The sequence below is a fragment of the Hippocampus guttulatus genome, chromosome 9 (genome assembly GCF_054856545.1).
Source record: "Hippocampus guttulatus isolate MCC_2025c chromosome 9, RoL_Hgut_1.0, whole genome shotgun sequence".
Taxonomy (NCBI): Eukaryota; Metazoa; Chordata; class Actinopteri; order Syngnathiformes; family Syngnathidae; genus Hippocampus; species Hippocampus guttulatus.
Genome location: NC_141269.1, coordinates 15,933,823 through 15,956,530, shown reverse-complemented (window position 1 = coordinate 15,956,530; position 22,708 = coordinate 15,933,823). Strand labels below are relative to the sequence as shown.

The window sequence follows — 22,708 nt, the reverse complement described above, 5'->3', positions numbered from 1 at the left end:
CAAATATGGGCGGCTCGGTGCGGTCAGTGGTTAGCGCGTCAACCTCACAGTGCAGAGGTCGTGGGTCCGATCCCGGCTCTGGCCTTCCTGTGTGGAGTTTGCATGTTCTCCCCGTGCCTGCGTGGGTTTTCTCCGGGTTCTCCGGTTTCCTCCCGCATTCCAAAAACATGCATGGCAGGCTGATTGAACACTCTAAATTGTCCCGAGGTGTAAGTGTGAGCGCGGATGGTTGTTCGTCTATGTGTGCCCTGTGATTGGCTGGCAACCGGTTCAGTGTGTCCCCCGCCTACTGCCCGAAGACAGCTGGGATAGGATCCAGCAACCCCCGCGACCCTTGTGAGGATAAGGCGAATCCGAAAATGGATGGATAGATGGATGGATGGATGGAGGTCCAAATGTTTGTCAGTAATCACTAAAGTGCCTTTATACCCCAGATAAAGCTTTTTGACATTGCATGGAGTGTACCACGTGTTTAAAATTGTTGGACAACTTACTGAAATCCAGCATTGGTGAAGCTTAAGACACAAAATGAAATCATTATAGTCATTGGAAAAGAAACCAATTATAATCAGTGTCCGTTTTCTAAAATATTTGGAGTACCGTTTCGTAATCCCATGGAGAATAATGACAGTTGTTCGAGGTAAATTAGGTCTTTTTGTAGCTTTAATATTCAATTTGAACCGTACATTTTTTTTAGAAAAGACCATGGGAAATCTACAGCAGTTTCAATTTCCATCAGTAAGGAGAAACTTGCTTTCTGTCTGGTGATGTATGACAGTATGCTACTATTTTGAGTGATGGTTAACACTAAGACTTTGTGACATTCGGCCAGGAAAGAGCTCTACTGTCCTGCCTCGTAAATCAGTCAGTAGGTGCACAGTGTCTCCAACTATAGACATTGTTTACATCACCGGGCTAAACTTGCTGACTTAACTCACATTGCTGGGACATTTTAGCCCGAAATCAATGCACATACCGTTTATAATATACTGTACATCTGTTATGTTTCAGCACATTTTCTTGACGAATTCCCTCAAATTTGGGAATAATATTGATGTGAGCGTTATGTTACTTTGCAGAGGTTTTTTTTTTTTTGGTGTTGTTGTTGTCAAAATTTAAGACGAACACCAGAGCGGAGAATATATTGTTCATGTTTTAACACACTTGCCTATTTCCTGCTCATCAAAATAAGATGCAAATTAGCAAAATGGAAAACGAAAATAGAACGTCGTGCTACACACGGATGGCATTTGTCGTCCCGTCCTACTCATCCAAAGCAGAAAGTAAATACCTTGAAGCAGTTCCGTAGTGAACAAGCTCCCATTTCAATGTTTGTCCAGGAGAGGAGTAGCGATGCATTCTATGTCAAATTAAACCTGACTTTGACTCTCCCACCTGCTCCAGCAGGCCACCACAGGATACACAATGAACCCCCCCCCCACTCCACCCTCTCTCCCCCAAGCCCCCTCTCTTTGCTTTCTTACCATTCAGACCTTTTCTGACTTGTTGCAAAAATGATTGTGGGGTTTCTACGTCATTCCCTGTTGTTGTGTGCGGTTAGTCAGAGTTGTTGTTCTGTGGCATGACATTTATGGGCCTTCAAAGACATCCAGAACAGTCACAAGTCAGGCGGGACTAAGCAACAGTCAATTTATTCAAATTGTGGAAGATGTCGAGAAGGGTACGCTTGCCCTCGATTCACAGCAGACTATTGTAGTTACACAACAATTGTTGTGTTTAATAATGATAATAATAATAATAAAAAAAAGAAGAATAGCAATTATTAACTCATTGTTGACATCAAAGTAAGTATTGTCTATTCCAGGGGTGGGCAACCTTGTACACTCAAAGAAGCCATAATGTTAACACACACACACACACACACACACACACACACACGCACACACACACACAAACACACACACACACACACACACACACACACACACACACACACACACACACACACACACACACACACACACACAGTATAGCTGGGATATACGAAACAAATGTTTTAAGTGACATTTTTAACACTCTAGGGCACAGGAGTCAAACACTTGTCATTCCCCCCCATACGAAAATGTCAAAAGAAAAATCATCCAATTTTTCTTTCTGTTGTATAGTTGTAAAAGACTAAATGATAAAGTACCAGTACTATAAAATAGTAAAATGTTCTGTCTGTAATTCATATCTTTATTGTTATAAGCATTGGTGAACTAAAAAAAGAAGTTTTTTCTTATAATTGTACTATTCTTCATTACTCGTCAAATTAATTGATGATTGAAATTTTTTTTGGTCAAATATCGAAATGGGCACGATCTAAAAAACGCGTATCGGTCGGGCGAGCTCTTAACAGCTCTATGAGAGTAACGATAAATTAAACACAGTAAAATAGTTTTGTGTGAATTTTGAAAGTCAAATCAAGACCACATACTTTGCTTTCAATGATGTCTACGACCAGTTCTATGAAATAAACTTAAGGTCACTGGCGCTTGAAAATACTAAATGATTTATCAACTTAACTAGACACCATCTTATCTCAAGTAAGACACTACATGTTCATGTCATTATACTTTTGTATATGGTGTATTATCACAGTTACTAAGTCCCATACCGTGTAAAAATTTTGGGACAACAAGACAAAATTAAACACAAAATTAAAAGAGCAAGAATTGATCCGTTTGGTCATTTACAATATAACATGTGAACTGTCAATCTCCACAAGCAGAATATTTTAGTTGCCTAGTCAGATCACGCATCAAAGATGAGTGGATAATCTAAAGCATCTCCCCTAATTATTTCCACATGATAATCAGCTTCTTACATGGCTGAGAAGTCATTGTTTGTGAGACCAATCGCTGTCATGGTTTCATGAAATAAAATGCATAACGCATTCAAAATACACGCAGGAACAAACCTACCGGTAAGTAAAAAGTCGTGTTTAGAATTGTGAAGAGTCCTTGTTCTTTTTAGATATGATTTGAATGAATGTTTCATCAACTGCAGTAAGCAAAATGACGATCGCTCTACCTGGCTGCGAGCTAGAAAATGCAGATCAGACCACCTCTGAGTGGAAGACATCAATTCCAATCAAACAGAAAACATCATGCCCCGTCAGCTAAGAGACTGATGCGCTCATTTGTTGTATCCATTTGGTCGCTCAAGTCACCTCGAACCTTAAGTCTCTGTCGTAAAGAGAATTACAACCAAGTGAACTTTGAATTGTGTTTAGTTTTTTTTTAAAAAAAGGAGAAAATAAGGTGTTCTTAGGTCAGATGGCTCGTTATCAATAGATATTTTTGCTTTTATTACATCTATCTATATCTATGTTTTGTTCACCCAATTATCACTTAGGATTCACCTATCACTTTTATTTGTTAGATCAATGATTAAGAACAAAAAAAAAACCCAACAACTTTGTGTTATTGATAATCAGAACATATATTGGCAATATAAACTCACTTTTCCCATGTATGTAAATTCATTTGAGTATGTCGATAATTTTATTTGTGGTGTACATTTGTGGGTACTTCATTATCGAAACAAATATCAGTTCCAATATTTATATTAAAAAAAATAAAATCTAGTGATTGAAGCAAATATTCATCAAGGCAGTGATCTCCCACCAACTCCAACCATTTAACATTATACCCCTTACTACATCGCTAAAGATGCTCATTATATGTTAACTTTACCAGCAATGGTTGCAAAATCATTATATTTAAAAAAAGAAAAAGGTAAACGTGACATAAACTTATGTAACATTGCTTTACACAGATGGTAAGATTGCAAAGAAACCTATTACTGTCAAATACAAGTAACAAGTAATATGAACTATATTGCATTTCGGAAGTAACTTGGCCAACACTCCCTATGGCACAGGTGTCAAACTCAAGGCCCAAGGGCCAGATCTGGCCCGCCACATCATTTTATGTGGCCCGCGAAAGCAGATCATGTCAACTTCCATGATGCTTTCTAAAATGTCTCACATTTTTAATTCTCATATGTAATAAATAAGAGAGCTATTGGAAGCATTTTCTTGTTACCAAACCCCTCACTTAAACAATAGTTGAAACAATAGTTATTCTTGACTTCTTTATATGGTTTCAGTCATTACAGCCCTTCAAGGTAAAAGGTAACGAAAATGTGGCCCGCGACAAAAACGTGTTTGACACCTCTGCCCTATGGGAAAGGTTTAGGAAGGCTCTGGATTTTTCTACGAGACCAGCGTGGCTCTATGATGTTTCAACTTTCGAGTCAATGAAGTTGTGTATGTGTGACAAGAGTCAGCCATAGTGAAACAAATGTGTAAACCAACAACAAAAGTCCATATCCCACTGAGCGGCGAAGGTTTGTGAGTGTCTGCGAAGGGCCCGAATGTTGATTATTCTTCAGCGTGCGTTCAAGGTGGCACACATTCGCAAAGACGTTGGCCAGACATTCAAAACCAGTTTTTGTTGTCGCCAAGAAATCTTTAACATGCTCACAATGATCAGTACGAATAGTGTTTAGAATTACTTTAACTCTAACCTTGCCTTTATTTAAGAGAAGCTGCCAACCCATAGAAATTCAGGAACACTAATATTTGTGGCACATGATTGATGATTTGATGTAAAATTATTATTGTTTAATGTGGAATTATTTGCTGCAAAATAAATGCCCTTGCATTCAAGTTTTTTTTGTGCCTAAATACTGTAAATGAATGAATTTAGTAGACGAATTCTGGGTGTACCCCACCTGCAGCCCGAAGACAACTAGAATAGGCTCCGGCGTGCCCGCGACCCTCATGAGGATAAAGCAGTTCGGATAATGGATGGATAGTTTGATTAAGTTAAAAGTTGCTCTTTACCTGCTTTGTCATAAGTGTGCATTTAATGTCTTTGAGATGGAAGAGAAAAGGAACAGAGAATCCAAGGACATTGCATATGAAAGGGTTCTGAGATGTTGGCTGCTAAGTGGGATAGCGGCTGAAAGAAAAACAGATCCGGCATGAGAGAAACTGACCGACCGACTTCGGGCGCATGCCGGAGCCCCCCCAGGCGTCTGCGCCACGGCCCCGCCGGCGGTGAGGGGCTGCGCGCTGTGCAAACACATTTCCTATTGTTCCTAATTCTTCATTCGTGCTTCTTCCGCGCTGCTCAGCAGGAAATCGAAATTTAGCAGCAACATTTTATCATCTGAACGATTTGGTGATATCCATTACAAAATACAGACAGGCAATCCAAATCAGTTGGCAGCTTTGCATAAGCATCAACTAAACATGTGTGATGGACGCAGAGTCACAACCTCAATTGTATGCTATGAAGCTAAGAGTTTTGCATAACGCTAAATAATAAATAAAACCACACCCAAGGTACAAAGTTTATGACACCAACACTCGAAAAACCTGCTTAACATTGTGTCCAAACTCTAGTGCACTACTTAAAAACATTGAAGTAAAGTATTACATTAATGTGCCGCAATGCTGAATCGACTAATGCTGCGCAGTAAATAATGTGATGTGACTTGCAATAAAAATAAAGTAGAAGAAGTTTTTTTTTTTTAAATTACAAGTGTGTCATCTGACATCTAACATTTTCATACTGAGTTTGACATTCTAAGTAATTTTGTGACATAGCTTCTGGTCCATATGACTCAAATAGGAGGTTCAAAAAGGGAAATCCTCTTTCTGTTTTATTGGCTACATATTGGGAAGTGTTAACAGGGGGTGTCAAACTCATTTTCGTCGCGGGCCACGTCATAGTCACTAAATTCCTTGGAAGGTCCTTAGGACTATGAAAAACGTCACTTCAGCCTATATTCAGATACATAATTGTCCTGGCCGCTAATCATTCACAGTAAACTGAATTGGAGATCGGAAGTCACTTAAAATTGTGGCACACAAATATGAAGTATACAGCTACTGTTCACATTATGTTAGGAAGGGATTTGGTAGCAAGGAAATGCTTGTAATATCTGTGAAAAATGAAGAAAAACCTATTTAGCAAGAAACATGAAGCCAGCATTATTTGATTTAGTGAGCCAAGTAAAGTGGTTGGATCTGCCCCCCAGGCCTCGACTTTGAAACCCGCGCGTTAAAACGATAACTTAAGAGAACACCTTCAAGCCAGAAATATTGTGTCAACATGCTGAGGAAAGTGCATGCTGGAGAGATGCGCAGACAATGGAGGCAGAAGGTTCTTACCTATGATATGGCTCTCGTCTGTATTTTTTCATTGTCATTCTGTCCATGTTGACTGGCAGGTCTGCATAATTCTGAAGTCTGTCACTCCATGAAGTGGTCATCTTGAGTCTTTCAGTATCTGAGGAGACAGTTAGGAGAAATTAAACAAGTCCATGTTTGTAGTTTATCAACATGAGGTACCTCATGGTTCTATATTGATGGGGGGTTCTACCTGACCAAATAGAGTGGAACCGCTAAGGTTGAACACAAAGCACAGAGTTGCTTTTATCGTTGTTGGTGTTTAGGTCACCACTTCACACCAACAGGTGAGGCTGATGACCGGGTTGCCAAGTTGGCGTGGAAGAAACAAATCTAATTTTCTTTCTTTTTTTCCGATTTAAAATTAAGTGAATTCATGATTTTTGAGGGGCGGCATGGAGATTGAACTGTTAGCACGTCGGCCTCACAGTGAAAAGGTCATGGGGTTTGCATTTTTTCTCCATGCCCGTGTGGGTTTTCTCCTGGTACTCCGGTTTCCTCCCACATTCCAAAAACATGCATGGCTGGTTAATGGAGCACTCTAAATTGTCCCTGGGTGTCAGTGTGAGCGCCAATGGTTGTTCGTCTATGTGTGCCCTGCGATTTGCTGGCAATCGGTTCAGGGTGTCCCCCGCCTACTGCCCGAAGATGGCTGGGATAGGCTCCAGCATCCCCCGCGACCCTTGTGAGGATAGAGCGGATCGGAAAATGGATGGAGAGATGGATATATTTATGAGAAGAGACCAGTACTATGATCCCAAATGAAGACGTCTTACTGTATGTTAATAATTATTTTTATGTGCATAACTCTTTATTTAAAATTCATTTGTTTTCTTTTTTTTTTGTTATATGATCTTTTATTTCCAAATAGTTCTAGAGATACCATGACAAATTAGAGGTCCAATGTTTAATAAACCAGACAGCGATGGCACATCACTTACCAGTAGTTTTAAGTCTTCTTTTTTTCATCTAAAATGCTTTACACTGGTTAGGGGCTACTTACTTGCCCAAAAAAGTATTGAGATTTAATTCAAATTTGTACATTCTTTTGTGTGAGGATGGGTGTTGTTATCTTGAAAGAAGTGCACTGATTGACTGGAATTACAGCCTATTCTTGAATGCGTTGTTAACACCGTTAGCATGAATATAATAGCTGATGTAATCACAGCACACAGAAGATACTTAAGAAGGCGTTGGCGCCAAAAACAAACAAGGAATGGCCTCGAGTGTACTAAAACAGGGTATGTCGGGGGAGTCACTGAAGGAGGGTTGGCATGATGATTCGAGTAGTCACAATGATGTCCAGCCATCCATCCATTTTCCAAACCGTTTTATCCTCACAAAGATCGCGGGCGCGCTGGAGCCAATCCCCGCTGTCATTGGGTGGTAGGCAGGGCACACCCTGAAATTGGTCACCAGCCAATCGCAGGGCACACAAAGATGAATGACCATTCACAGTCACAGTCACACCTATGGACAATCTAGAGCGTTCAATCAACCTACCATGCACCTTTTTGCGATGTTGGAGGAAAACCAGAGTACCCAGAGAAAACCTACACAGGCACGGAGAGAAAGTTCAAACTCCACACTCCAGAGCAACATTCGCTATGTTCGCAGACACTCGCAAGCATTCACCGCTCAGAGAGAAGAAATGCATTATTGCCAGTTCAAAAGCTACCGAGCTAATTTTATGTTACAATGTTCGCATTAAGCTTTTAAGAGGTTTACATTAAACTATTGACTATATGTGCACTACCCATGTGTGTGTGTGTGCATGTGTCTCAAGTGTGTGTTTTATTGTTTCAACTGATTTAAGGCAAGATAATATTTACACATTGGTTAAACAAAACTTTGTAGATGGGATTTGTCACTGGCCTATTAATTTTAATTAGGCATGGATGAAACAGCTGTTAAAGCAATCATTTATTATTGTGTTATATAACATTTGTGTTTCAGATGAAGTAAAAGCAATGGCAACATGTGAAAATGAGGTTTCATACTATGCATAAATACAAAGTTTCAAAATGATCAAAATGACTTGTTGGGTAGAGTGGGCATCTTCCCCTAGTGTGGGATGTCTCCCCCAGGTCGTGGAGTAAGATGCCTATTTACAACACTTTGTTTTATTAAATATGTGTGCTTCAGCACAATTCTTGGGCACATAATTTTTTGGGATCTTCAAATCATTTATATTTTCAAAGAAAATCACCATTTTTAAGAGGGGCGTCCCCCACTTTGCCCTTGTTATTCAAAATATGTTCCACATTTTCCATACTTTCCCGACTCTTAACTTGTCCACACTGTATTGTACTTTAATGTCTGACTTTTGACATCCAAAGACAACAAAATAAGATGTATTTTCAGACAGAAATGAATACTTGTGCCACCTCAAACATGTACCAAAGAGAGGAAAACCTGCTAGAGTAGCTAGTTAATACACTAAAGTGCGCTGTCAACTCTGATTGCATGAGCATTTCTGGACCTTTGGTCCTTGGCTTGTTGACTGTAATTAGGAAGTTGTTTTTACTGGAATCTGGAGGAGAGGGTAGGCTCTGCCTAGCACAATCGCTGAAGTCAGCTTTCTTGCTCTTGTGTCAGCACCACGCAGATGTGACACATGATAATATATGTGTCACAGAAAGACACGTATCAACACTTGTATCTTTTTCATATTTGCATGCAGGCGTTTGATGTACATCAGCGTGTTTCTGAACAACTCCCAAACAACTACCGGGTTGCAGTCATTTTGAACCAATGCCTTCAGGACACCTGTGTTTACACTCTGACCAAGGCTCGGTGGTGTCAGATGGGAGCTCAGGTTTAGGAAGATAAGAGTATGTGAGAGCATTGCAAACGACAAGCGTGCACTAACGCAAATGGGCTTTGTTTCACTCACACAATATATCACGTAGCGCCGTTAATAAGCGCTACTACGGCGTACTGCACCCCAGAAATTTGGATGCCAGTGTGACATAAAAGATCACCGATGAGCTGCTATATCGGTCGGTGTTGAATTAACTAAGCTAACAGGAAAGCATTTCGCAAGACAACGAAACATCTCATTTTCTTGCCAAACTAGCTAACAGTCTGCTAAGCTCTCCTTGTTCGACACTGATAGAAGCGGAGAGCACGCTGATGTCTGGAGCAAGCCTAATAACACATTAGCTGAATGGGACACAATAACAACAGCCAAAAAGGGTCGTGGCAGGGTTCACTGGGTTTAACTTAGCTGTTAGTAACATAACTGTACTCACCACTGTTATATCCTGTGTCGTACAAGTGCACCGCCACGACGTCTAAGCATGCACCTTCAACAACGTGAAAATATGAGAAAGAAAGGTTGTGGATATCTGCGTAGAACGATGCAGTCAGAGCCCGAATGAGTGCGCCGTGAGGCCAAACTGTAGTTCTCACTCCTCAGTTGGAGGCTCGGTGGCGTTTCTGTCTTCTCTCTCTCTCTGCTGCCACCTGGAAGAGGAAAGCAAACAGAGAGGGCGGAGTCTCCTTTCTGTCTTTCAATAGGAGGCGGGGTCTCATTTTGGCAAAGGCAGTGACAGTGGAATTGCGTCTGTGCGACAATTATAAGAAGTCACAACAGCAACAACAGTGTAATAGCAGCATGGTGTTCTAGTGTTTCGCACATCAGGCTCACAGTTCTGAGACTCGTATTTCGAGCATTCCTTGGGTGGAGCTTGTTTTCTCGCCACTGCGTTCCCACGTGAACCCACCCAAGTTCTCTCGAAGTTCTGCGACGACCTCCCACTGAAATATACCTTCGGTCCATTGTTGAGTAAATTACAAGTGTCAAACTCAACGCCCGGGGGCCAGAGCTGTTCTTTCTTATGTGCCCACAAAAGCTTGCAAAAAACAATATTACTCTCTTGGATCAACATGAAGACCGTGAACCGGAACAGGAAGACTGGACCTCTGATTCGAACCCAACCTCAGAACCCCGAGTGTTCATTTTATGCGAACAATAAAATGTGGGTGCAGTTAAGAAAGAGGGGTCAGCGATTATGCTCTCACACAGGACAAGCACAGTACAACTCAGCTGCTGGCTAGTAGCTGCTTTAGTTGGCAATACAGTATTCTTTTGGTAGAATGTCAAATTTGTGAACTAATTTAAAATGGCATCAAATGTATATGAATATTGCTGCAATACGAGAAACCAGGGGTTGCGCACGCAAACCCAACTTTCAGCAACAGTTTAGGAGCTCCTCCTAGGCAGTTCAAATGGATTTGCATGTTCTCCCGGGCCTGCGTGGGTTTTCTCCGGGTACTCCGGTTTCCTCCCACATTCCAAAAACATGCATGGTAGGCTGATTGAACACTCTGAATTGTCCCTAGGTGTGAGTGTGGGCGTGGATGGTTGTTCGTCTCTGTGTGCCCTGCGACTGACTGGCAACCGATTCAGGGTGTCCCCTGCCATCTACTGCCCGAAGACAGCTGGCATAGGCTCCAGCACCCCCCGCGACCCTAGTGAGGATAAAGTGGTTCAGAAAATGAATGAATGAATATTCAGACTGTTCAGACTTTTATTGTTGCATCCTTCATTTCCTAAAATGATAATAAATATACAAACATTAAAGCCAGTAAAATCTTCACATTGCTTATTCAACTGAGTTTAGTCTTCATGTATTTAATATTTTGTGGTGTGGTAAAATACAAGTATTATCTGTGAACATTGAGTGACAACAAAAGCAATTATAAAACACATTTAAACTTGCCAATTTAGGTATTTTCGATTAGATAATAATAATAATAATGTGTCCATTGTATGTGTAAAATGCTTTGTTCACTAATACTGTATGAATTTTACTATTTACCAAAATTCACCAATAATTTAATAAGCTAAATGAAACAGATAATGAATTCATAAACCAATTTAAATGTGCGGGGCGGGGGTGGGGGGGGGGGGGGTAAATGAAAAGACAACACATAATGCTTGACTCATGGTAGGTTAAGAGTGAAGTAGGTCATACTTCACCCCTGTTTTAGGGTATCTAAAGAAAAAACAGAAATGGGAAATTCAGGTCCCGAACATAAAACGCCTGCAGCTCGGCTTTAGTTACAGGCGCTTCTATAGCTAAACGAGCTTGTTCAGCTACACTTTAGCAGAGTTTTTACTTTCTGGACCTGGATTCCCTATCTCTGAGAATAAATGAGTACAGGCAAGTGAGTGTATAATTGAATCGACCCTCATACGCGCGACAGCAATTAGCGAGTACTTGTTCCTTCCAACAGAGGGCATTAACGTCATATTTTTGAAAGCTGAAGTGCAGTAGGGAATGACGACAACGTTTTTAGAAAGTCGAAAAACATGAAATTGCTTGCAAAATGCAGAGTTTATTCATTGGAATGACAAAAATAATATAGCTGCACCGTACTGCATTATGATCTTTATCAAATTAGACTTTAGATGGCCCATTAACCTTTCAGACAAATTATTAATTGTTTTATATATATATATATATATATATATATATATATATATAAAAACAATCGACACAGAATTAACATTGGACACAAAAGGCATACAATAAGTGGTAATTGAGAGGTGTGATTTACCAAGGCGTGGCTATAAAAACTAAAACTGACCTCTCTTTTTTTTGGAATGTGTGTTTTTGGATTTTGTATTTCACTTAGTATTCCTTGTATTCCTGTCTGGCCCATTTGGAGAGACTCCGTGGTACTAACAATACATATGCAATAACGATCGCGCTGCCCCCGCCTATAAAAGGGAGACGCGCCCATGTCGTCTTATTCCGACTCCATTCAAGCCACGATGAGCTACGGATCTGAAGTCTACTCCTCCTCTTCCTACCGAAGGATCTTCGGGGAATCTCCCCGCTATGCGTCCTCTCCATCTCGGACAGCCATGAGTGTGTCCTCGCGGGGAGGTTACCGAGCCTCCTCCGCGTCCCGGAGCAACGTTTCATCCGCGGGCGGGTACACCCGAAAGTCCGGACGCTCCTTCTCGTCCATGCCGCTGGAGACCTTCGACCTGGCACAGAGCAGCGTCCTCAATAATGAGTTCAAAATTGTCCGCACCAATGAAAAGGAGCAAATGCAGGGTCTCAATGACCGCTTTGCCATGTTCATTGAGAAAGTGCGCAATTTGGAGCAGCATAATAAAGTGCTGGAGACGGAGCTGGTGGCCCTGCGTCAGAGGCAGGCGGAACCATCCCGCCTCGCCGAGCTCTACCAGCAGGAGATCCGCGAATTGCGCTCCCAGTTGGATGAGCTCAATGGGGAGAAGTCCCAGCTCCTCATCGAGAGAGACAGCATTGACGATGACCTCCAGAAGCTCAGGGGGAAATATGAAGAAGAGTTCCGTGCTCGAGAGGACGCGGAGGCCACACTCAAGGCTTTCAAGAAAGATGTGGAGGACGCCACCATGGTGCGCCTGGACCTGGAGAAGAAGGTGGAATCTCTCCTGGATGAAATCAACTTCCTGAGGAAGGTGCACGATGAGGAGGTGGCCGAACTCACAGATATGATCCAGGCTGCTCAGGTGTCCGTTGAGATGGAGGTCGCCAAGCCAGACCTGACCTCCGCCCTCAAGGAGATCCGAAGTCAGTATGAGTCGATGGCCTCCAAGAACCTGCAGTCTGCCGAGGAGTGGTACAAGACCAAGTTCGCCGACCTGTCCGAGCAAGCCACCCGCAGCAACGATGCCATCCGCGCCAGCAGGGAGGAAATGAGTGAGTTTAGGAGGCAGTTGCAGTCGAAAACCATCGAGATTGAGAGCCTAAGAGGCACTAATGAGTCCCTGGAAAAGCAGCTTAGGGAGATGGAGGACAGACACAGCGTGGAGATTGGAAACTACCAGGTAACAAAATCTTGCCTACAATGTATCTTGTCATTTAACTGACATTTACAATTGTTTGGGTTCATGAGTTAAATAGCGAGATTTGGAGCACTGTCCGTGGTTCTGAATTTCTCCTCGGACGTCTCAACTCAGCATCTGCGAGTGACAACGCCCACGTCCTTATGTGTTCTGTCAGCGGCTTGCAAAATATGCAGATCATCATGTTCTATTTTGCTCATGTTTTCAGATTTTACTGGAAATAAACCGAGCTGATATATGGTCAGATGATCCACCTTAAAACACAAAATTCAATGAAATGTTTAAGAATGTTGCGCATGGTAACATTCATCGTATGCTGGCAAAGTGATGATTCTGATTACAGCATTGGATGTCCTCAAAACTGCAGATGTCTGTTGCTTCTGATAGGATTTAATATTTAACAAGCAGCCTTTTAATCCATCTTTTTCATAGGATGGCATAGCGGAGTTGGAGAATGAGCTGAGGGGCACTAAAAGTGAGATGGCTCGTCACTTGAGGGAGTACCAAGATCTGCTGAATGTCAAGATGGCTCTTGATATTGAGATAGCGGCATATAGGTAGGTCACTTAACACGTGTTTCATTGAGATACAATAGAAAAAAAAACGCCATACCCTACCACTTTTTGATTGCCATTTTCAATTTTCCTTTTAAACCCTTCTCATTCTTATCATATGCAGGAAGCTGCTGGAAGGTGAGGAGACCCGCATTGGGACAGGAATCGCCTATCCTAGCCCATCCATAACTTCAGGCGGTGGACAGAGTTACAACTACCAATCTCGCATCTACACCACCTCTGGCAAGAGCTCCAAGAGGGATGGCAAGGATGACAGCCAGCCACAGAGCAAGGCTGGAAGCAAGGCCACACATGAGGTTTATGAGGAGACAGTGGTCACCACTAAAAAGGTGGAGAAACAACAAGATGCCAGTGATAGCGCCACCAATCAAAAAAACTAGGATCCTAGTGTAAGCCTGCTAGACCACTAAACCTTATTTATCCCGCAACTTCCCTTCCCCTCTCCTTTGATCAGTCTCCATACCATGATAAACCCGTTGTCTTTACACTTACAACACTACAGGGAGCTAAGGTGCTAGTTTGCCTTCTCATAAACATCTTGTATTCATGTGTTGGATTTGCAGATAGAAGTAAATTTTGAGATGTAGAGGTTTACTTTATGTTGCTCTCACTTCCCCTTAAATAACACACACTCCCCAGAGGAAAACATCAAACCATTAACTCCAATATATCCGTCATTCTGTTCAAGACCACTCGATTCTCTTTTGTTTTTGTTTGTTCGTCATTCACTCACTGAGAAGAACACGCTCTTAGGCAGCACACTCTAGAACTGCGGTCTTTTCAAGTACAGTACTCAACTGCTTGTTCACACTCGCATCATGAAGATGCGCACAGTAGCTCACAACTGGTCAAACACCACAACCACAATTACGAGACAAACGTGTGTGCAACCACTGTGCATACTCAAAGGACAAATGCGTTGAAAACATCACCTGTTTACTCAAATCAACTTTGATAAATGATAGATTAAAGATTTTAGTAAGAAAGCACACACATCTACAAGAAACCATCCAGAGTTATGGTTGGCCAAAAAGCCTAGCTTGTAATCTTGCTTAATTAACTCAAAATCAATTTAAAAAAATAACCTTGCACAAATTTGCAAATAACTATTGATGCGTTAATTGTGTTTGCATGGGAGCAGCACAAACGAAAGAAGACATCCTCAAAGGAACACTGCCCTTTCTTACTTTTTGAACGATAATAAAAAAAAAGTTGCAATATTTAATGAGCAAAAAAAGAAATCTCTGCAAAGCGATCTTAATTTGCATGGTGTACTGTAGATAGTCATCCTCTTGCTCCATTGCGCATCCAACGCAATGACCGGATTGAAGGGTTGGCCCAGGCCTCCCTTTTCTGCCATTGACCGCGCACAACATCATCATGCACAAGCATTCAAGGATGACTGCACTGCAGGTAGTGTTGGTTCGCTTTGTAGGATATAACCATAAAGACGATCAAAATGTGATTAACAACTGAATTAAAACAAAGACAAGTTGATTTGCTCACTGAACCAAGAATCATGCACAGTAACCTGTTGGGTAAATTATACTTGAGCACAAAAAGCTGATTTTGTCCGATGCACCTGAGCGATAACAGTACCCATATGCCGCTCCATTTCTCACTTCCTTACATTGATGAGTAAAGCCTAATTTGAACCCGCAATCCATATCACACAAGGCTGAAGACCAAACCTTGCAACGGCAGTTAAAATACAGCCGATAAACAGCCGAAAAGCACCAGATTGTTTAAAACGTGACCTCGCTTTCACACTTTGGCCATGACTGGATAAAGTGTCTGTTGTAGTGTAATCTCACCAGTAGAAACTTGTTTGAGTGAGCCACTTGAAGCTCACTTTTTTGCTTGCTTCCTGTCAGTTAAAACACAGCAATGTTATAATTGTGCTATGCTCCATGGCAGACCCCACCCTGACAAGCTGCACTCACACACGAAAAAAAAAAAAATGTGATTGTGTGACAGAATGTTCTGGATTGGCTTCTTATATTCGTGGCTTGGGAACGCTCAATATGTTAGTGCTGTAGAAAGTGTGCATTTGTATCGCTATGCAGTGGCCTATGCTAAAAGGACTTTGGAATAGAAAAATGTCATGAGCACATGTAAATGTATGTATGCTGCATTCCAGAGTAACAAAAGCTTTTATAACATAATCACACTGCAAACCAAATAAAATGTGTCTAAATATCCCATCCCTGCAACACTGCCAAAAGTCCCACAAATGCAGCACCACGTCATCGCATGACATTAGAAACTGTCTCAAAATGTCCAACGCAAGGATCAATATTCTGCCATAGACTCAATGATGTAGGATTTAAAATGCCTTAAAACACCAGCAGCTTCGTATCTTGACATGTGCATGGTGCAGATGATTCTGTCAAGTGGAGTATTTGATCATTATTTGCATTCATTTAGAGCTACCATGAAAATTCAAGTTTAGGGATTGAATGTTGTTATTCTTGTTAGTGTTTCAAATTGCTATGTATTGCTGTTAGACACTATGTCAATAAAGATTTGACATGACTAAGGCTGCACGGTTACTTATTTGTGTGTGTGTGTGTGTGTGTGTGCGTGTGTGTGTGTGTGTGTGTGTGTGTGTGTGTGTGTGTGTGTTTTACTGATTCAGCATTTGGAGGGCTCAGACACAAGAGTGTATATATGTTTAAATATATTCATATAGTGCACAACATTCATCGTGTTTGTCAATATTGGTTCGTGACAGAATAGTAGTTTAGTCATTGTGTTGCCTTTTTGTTATTTACTGACATAGTTGCCCCAATTTGCATTCCAAGGATTGGTTGATATGCATACCACAACAGTAGGTGTTCCTGATCAACTCATTCAGTCTTTTGTAGTCATATATGCCAACTTTGAATTTTTTTCTTCTTTTTTTTTTTTGCTTCAATGTATTATCAAAATGGGGTGTCCCTAGTTTAAACCAACTGACACCAGAGAAGCGTCTCCTTCTGAATATATAACAATATTTTCCTGACGTGGGGCAAAGTGCAAGATGCATATCAAGGAGATGATAGATGACCTGCCGCAGTATTGTGTGAAGTCGTTTGTGACACAAGCCCCTCTACCAACTACTCAACAAGAGGACACCCAACGCCCTAACCTTGAGCATCACATATGTGTGCGATTAGTCCTTCCTTTTTTGTTGCCCATCGATTGGGTGAGACAGCTTTGATGCTTGTAGTGCAAGCGTGATCCAGGGTGCAGCTCTTAAGATTTATACCTCTGCAATGCACCCAGCAGACGGTGCATGTGGTAGAGGCATCTGAAATGCCACCGTAAAAGCACTGCTGTGAAACAAGTCTCTCTGATTTGCTGTAAAATAAAAAAACAACTTTCCAAACCTCAGCCACCCCTTTCCTCGTAAGAGGCAGCTAACACATGAGAGCATTAAAACGCATGAATAATTGCTGCTCCCTTGTATAAAATGTGATCTCGTATAGGATATTCCAAGTGGGATTCATTTGAGATTCGCAGATGCTGAAGTGGTCATCTGTAATCCCACTGCAATCAATGTACAGTGCAGTTAAAGCATTCCTCAAGCGTGTTGTTATATTTATTGCAGGTTTCTTTTCTTATGACAATGCACATAATGTCATCTCTATACTGTTCCAAATTATTACTCAAATTATGTTTTGATCTGGGTGGCACGGTGGTCGACTGATGAGCACGTCGGGCTCACAGTGCAGAGGTGCAGGGTTCGATTCCAGGTACGGCCTTCCTATGTGCCTGCGTGGGTTTTCTCCGGGTACTCCAGTTTCTTCCCACATTTCAAAAACATGCATGGTGGGTTCATGAAACACTCTAAATTGTCCCTAGGTGTTGAGTGTGAGCAAGAGTAGTTATTTGTCTATGTGTGCTCTGCAATTGGCTGGCAATCAGTTCAGGGTATGCCCGCCTACTGCCTGAAGACAGCAGGTGTCGACTCCAGCACAACCCTTGTGAGGATAAGCAGATTAGAAAATGGACGGATGGACGCTTTGATCTGATTTTTATAAATAGTCCATGCAAATGGCACTCATAATCATTTTCAAGTGACCAATTGTTAGAGAATAATTTGAATAGTTGGAAAGAAACCAGTATGTTGATTTTAAAGAGAATAAGGACCCGCATTGATTGACGTTGAATTAAGTCAACAGTGTTCACGCCCACAATGTTATAAAAGTCCCGTTTTAAACTGCGTCAAGCTGCGGGCATCTGCAAAAATACCAAAACAAAGTCTAGCCTGCCCCTGCACAGATCTAGACCGCGCTCAATGACAGACTTGCACTGGTCATGAAAAATAAGGCCGTAAATGTCATTAGGTGACCACTGCATTTAATTCAAACCTTTTTCATGGTGTTTGTCACCTTGGTGTGCACATACTTCTCATTCCATGTAGCGTTAAAATAAAAACAAAAAGCTTCCTTATGTTACCCATGTTTCCTTTGCTGAGTCGAGCCCTTTTAATAAGAATGTGCTATTGTTGGCAACTCTGTTACCAAGGCCCTTTAGGTACTTCTATTTCTGAATGCACAGGAAGACTGTAATGACTGTCTATCTGTCTGGTTATAAATTTGGAATCCCTTTTCCTGCAGTCTCCCTTTTGGTAATTAATGTTAACTGTGTTCATGAAGAATCAGGTTTTATCGTCCATCCGGTGAGAAGGGTCTGTCGGGGTGGCGGCATTGGGGAAATTGATCCTCAGGCATGGTTACAATTTTGTTTTCATCTGTTTGCCAGCATTGCTGGATGATAATCATTTATCTTGTTAAATGCATATATACTCTTCAGAAAGTAATTCTTTCTTCAGTCAGAATCACAGCAACAGCAAAAGAGAAGACACATGATGATGTTGCCAAAGTAAAGAAATAAATTAACTGCTGAGATGACAATGACATGACATCACTGATGCATAATTGCTTTTCAGTCATTTAGAGTCATCAAATATTTCCGAACCAAAAGTGTTTGGGTTCATAACTAATTAAAGTTCAACCATCCAGAACGAGATAGGCATTTTGTTTCAATCGGGTGAGCAACGATGTAATCACACAATCAATGGAAAACAGTCAGCCACGTCACCACTAAAATGAGCAAACGTAAAGTTTGGTTGGTGAACTTGCTCTCAGCAAATTCACAAAAACCTAAAAGACATAAAAATGCAATGTTGCAATACAATAAAAACATATCCTAGAACATCCATCCATTTTCCGAACCGCTTAATCCTCACTAGGGTCGGGGGGGAGCTGGAGCCTATCCCAGCCGTCATCGGGCAGTAGGCAGGGGACACCCTGAACCGGTTGTCAGCCAATCGCAGGGCACACAGAGACGAACAACCATGCGTGCTCACACACACACCTAGGGACAATTTAGTGTGTTCAATCAGCCTGCCATGCATGTTTTTGGAATGTGGGAGGAAACCGGAGTACCCGGATAAAACCCACGCAGGCCCGGGGAGAACATGCGGTATCCTAGAACAGTGGTTCTTAACCTGGGTTCGATCAAACCCCAGGGGTTCAGTGAATCGGTCTCAGGGGTTCGACGGATCCTCTGCCTTGGAGGTTAAGACACACCCGACTCAACATGTCAATTATTATGACACGCCTGCCTGGCCATCACTGGCTGCAGATGATCACATTACATTGCTTGTCCAATCAGTGCTGCGGGAAATTTCGTTCGCTCAATAGTCAAAGTGTGACTGTCGTGATCGTACTGTACGTCATGCACGTTTCATTTTGTGCTCAATTAAAAACAACTTATTCTTATGTCTTGAAATGGTATTTACTTTTTTTCAGTTTTTAATAAATGCATTTTTTATGTGTTGAATGTATTAAAAAAAATCACATTTGTATATTTCACAACTGAAGGATTTGATGAATGTGCATATGAACTGGTTGGGTTCAGTACCTATAACAAGGTTAAGAACCACTGTTCGAGAACAATGTAATGTGTCTTTAAATGCAGGCTGTTTGAATGCATTATTCAGATGAGCCATCCTATTATATAGATGAACGACAAATCTTTATTTTAATTTCTGTCTATGTGCCAAAGGCCCACACAAAGCCGGCCACCCATTGCCCATCCCTGCCCTAAGTGATTGTGTTGCAGTTATCATTTGATTAACATTATCCAATACTTTGTACGTAATCATATCGAAAACATCCTTATTGGTAGAAGACCAGTACATGTTTTCAATGCAACCATGCTTGCAGTCTGGGCTGCAAACAATGCCGAGTCTGTAGACTAAAAGCAGCGTGTTGTTTTTGAATCTGTCCATCTGTACATCTCCTGGGGGCCAAGCCCATGAAACCTAGTGACGCCCCTGGTGTCAGTAAACAAAGTGTTAATTCTCTGCTGTTGCCTTGGAATCTGTTGCTAGCATCCTCCTGCGATGGCAGCCTAAGAGAGTGACGGCTTTGAGAGATGGAGAGGTCTGAAGTGAGGCTTAATGTACAAACACAAAAGAGGAACAAGAGGTTTACGACCACATTAAACATTTGACATTCGGTGTTTACCTAATAGATTCAATGTTTACCTTCATAGATGTACACGGAGAATGTGTATTTTACAAAAGATCACCTCCTCCTGTAACATTTTCCTGGGAGAAAGTGCTGTCTCATTTCGAGGCAGGCCGTGTGATGCGCCTTGTTAATAACCAAGCCATCACAGGTCCCCCCCCCCCCACCCCCTTCAGGCTAATAATAGCAAATCCAGCTGAGCCGTACAAATAGGCTGACGGAAGATTGGTGGGAGAACATTTTCCCTGATGAAAGAAATTTCTTATCCTGCTTCCTGACCTTTGAAAGAGATTCCACACAGTAGATGGACAGCATTGCATGGGATCACAAAATTGTTGGTAACCATCAGTTAATCAAAGAAAAAAACTACAGTCTTGGATGTGCCGAATAAAAATGTAATGAAGATTATACAATGAAAATCTGTCATTGCTTTTAAATTGTAGTTCAATTGAATTATTTTAGCCCACTCTTCATGAGCAAACTGCTCCAGTTCACTTAGGATTGAAGGGTGCGTTGTCCAATTGGTATGTTTGATGTCCTTCAATTGGATTTAGATCAGGGCTAATAGAAGACCACTTGAAAATAGGCCAATGGATTGCTTTTAGCCATTCTTCATTTTTTTTTAGCCATGTTCAGGGTCATTATGCTGTTGCAAGACCCATTAACTGCAACTGAGCGCAAGCATCCTAACACTGGGCAGCACAGTTCTAATATAGATAGTCTTGAGATTTCATTGTACCCTGCACAGATTCTAGACAACGTGCTTGATGCAACAAAGCAGCCCCAAAACATAACACAGCCTCTTCACTCTTTTCCAGTAGGGACAGTGTTCTTTTCTTGGTATGCTTCATTTTTGTGTCTATGAACATGGAGATTCTGTGCCTTGCTCAAAAATTCTACTTTTGTCTTTTCTGTCCATAGAACAATCTCTGAGAAGCTTTTGTCAATATGCAGTTGAATGGTTGTGTCCATCTTGGTCATCTCCCATGAATTGGTTTCAAACAATGACGGACACTGACAGTAATGTACCTTGAGCTTGGAGTTCACTTTTAAATTCAGTGGAGGGTGCTCAATTTTCCCACTGTGGCCACCTGTCGGGAGACACAGTCACATGATCCTCAAATTTCAGAAGATGTGGAACTGTAGTCTCAGGAATAGCAAGCTGTTTAGAGATAACCTTATAGCAGGGCTGGGCAATCCTTGAGGGCTGCTGCTCTGGGGGTTTTATATGTTTCCCTGCTCCAATACACCTGATTCAAATGATCATCTCATGAGCAAGCTCTGCAGAACCTGGATAGTGATCCTGATCATTTGAATCAGGTATGTTGGAGCAAAGAGACATATAAAATATGTATTTTGTTTATTTATTGCATGTTTGAGTCAAGAGTTGATTGCAAATATTGATTCTAAATGCAATGGAATATTCATTCATTCATTTTCCGATCCGCTTATCCTCACTTGGGTCGCGAGGGGTGCTGGAGCCAATCCCAGTTGTCTTTGGACAATAGGCGGCAGACACCCAAGCAGTTGCCGGCCAATCGCAGGGCACACAGAGACGAACAACCATCCACGCCATTACGCCCACACTCACACCTAGGGACAATTAAGAGTGTTCAATCAGCCTGCCATGCATGTTTTTGGAATGTGCGAGGAAACCGGAGTACCCGGAGAAAACCCACACAGGGAGGCCGGAGCTGGAATTGTACCCAGTACCTATGCACTGTGAGGCCGACGCGCTAACCACTGGATCACCGGGCCGCCACAATGGAATATCTTTGTTTTTTATTGTCACAGTGTTCCATCGTGGATGAGCAATTACACAAATGTGGACATCAGCACGAGGCGTGGTTCTTTACCGGAGTAGATAAACTTCCTGTGGTGTGAATGCATGTGACGTAGTAAGTAGGACGTTCTCTATGCCATCATCACAGATGCGCCACCGCAGAAGAAGAAAAAGAAGAAGAAGAAGAAGAAGGAGAAGAAGAAGAAGAAGAAGAAGAAGAAGAAGGGGAAGAAGATCTAACACTCCTAAAATTAGTGGTGACTAACCGTAATTTAGTAATGATGGAAGCACGGTTAAAATAACGATGTTGCAGTGACGGACTGACAATAGCGTTTTGGTTTGCCTTGAAATGATGATGGACTGACAGGTCGCTGGCAAATGATGTATGGTGGCCACTTCTGTTACTTAAAATTAATATTTACAATCATTGTTTTGACTCTAACAATCAATAAATAGCAAAATATAACATTGTGTGTGCCTTGAAAACCAGTAGTTGATAATTCAAAGAGCATAAAAGTACATCACGAGAAATTACGCTCTTGTCTCTCTCCAGCGAGCTATTTCTGTCTGACTCTCCATTAGGCATATGTGACCTATCTTTAGCAGATATTTCCATCAGATGACAACTACGAGGAGCAATTGTATAAAAAAAAACCCCAAAATTTTGACCTCCTCATTCCTCGATGGAATTTCTGGTGGGAGGTGCTGTCCTCTAAACAAAGGAGCAAGGACCTAGAAACGTGCAATAGACGAATGAGATGAGGCCAAAGT

The 22,708-nt window shown here is 41.7% G+C and overlaps 2 protein-coding genes across 4 annotated transcripts in view; one reads left to right on the top strand and one right to left on the bottom strand.

Moving 5' to 3' along the window:
• nt5c2b (5'-nucleotidase, cytosolic IIb) overlaps positions 1 to 9,670 on the bottom strand; it is a 31,646-nt gene extending 21,976 nt beyond the window's left edge. The window contains exons 1-3 of one of the 3 annotated variants that reach the window (XM_086119477.1): positions 9,460 to 9,670; positions 7,709 to 7,758; positions 6,188 to 6,305 (exon numbers count right to left, since the gene is read on the bottom strand). In XM_086119477.1, coding sequence (XP_085975603.1) covers positions 6,188 to 6,288 — 101 coding nt within the window. In that variant the 5' untranslated portion in view covers positions 6,289 to 6,305; positions 7,709 to 7,758; positions 9,460 to 9,670. Of the gene's footprint in view, positions 1 to 6,187; positions 6,306 to 7,708; positions 7,759 to 9,459 lie in introns of those variants that run through there. The other 2 variants (XM_086119476.1, XM_086119478.1) reach the window with 2 other exon arrangements.
• A 2,286-nt stretch (positions 9,671 to 11,956) lies between these two features.
• On the top strand, positions 11,957 to 16,165 carry inab (internexin neuronal intermediate filament protein, alpha b). The gene is made up of 3 exons (XM_086120986.1): positions 11,957 to 13,037; positions 13,488 to 13,612; positions 13,734 to 16,165. Exons 1-3 carry the CDS (start codon positions 11,958 to 11,960, stop codon positions 14,008 to 14,010), a joined length of 1,482 nt encoding a protein of 493 aa, XP_085977112.1. The 5' UTR covers position 11,957; the 3' UTR covers positions 14,011 to 16,165.
• Positions 16,166 to 22,708: the final 6,543 nt, after the last annotated feature.

Bases quoted from the DNA above. Each gene is read 5' to 3' on its own strand.
- inab (XM_086120986.1), top strand. From the start codon at position 11,958: ATGTCGTCTTATTCCGACTCCATTCAAGCCACGATGAGCTACGGATCT. The intron at 13,038-13,487 runs GTAACAAAATCT...TCTTTTTCATAG, and splicing joins TGGAGATTGGAAACTACCAG to GATGGCATAGCGGAGTTGGA. The intron at 13,613-13,733 runs GTAGGTCACTTA...TATCATATGCAG, and splicing joins ATTGAGATAGCGGCATATAG to GAAGCTGCTGGAAGGTGAGG.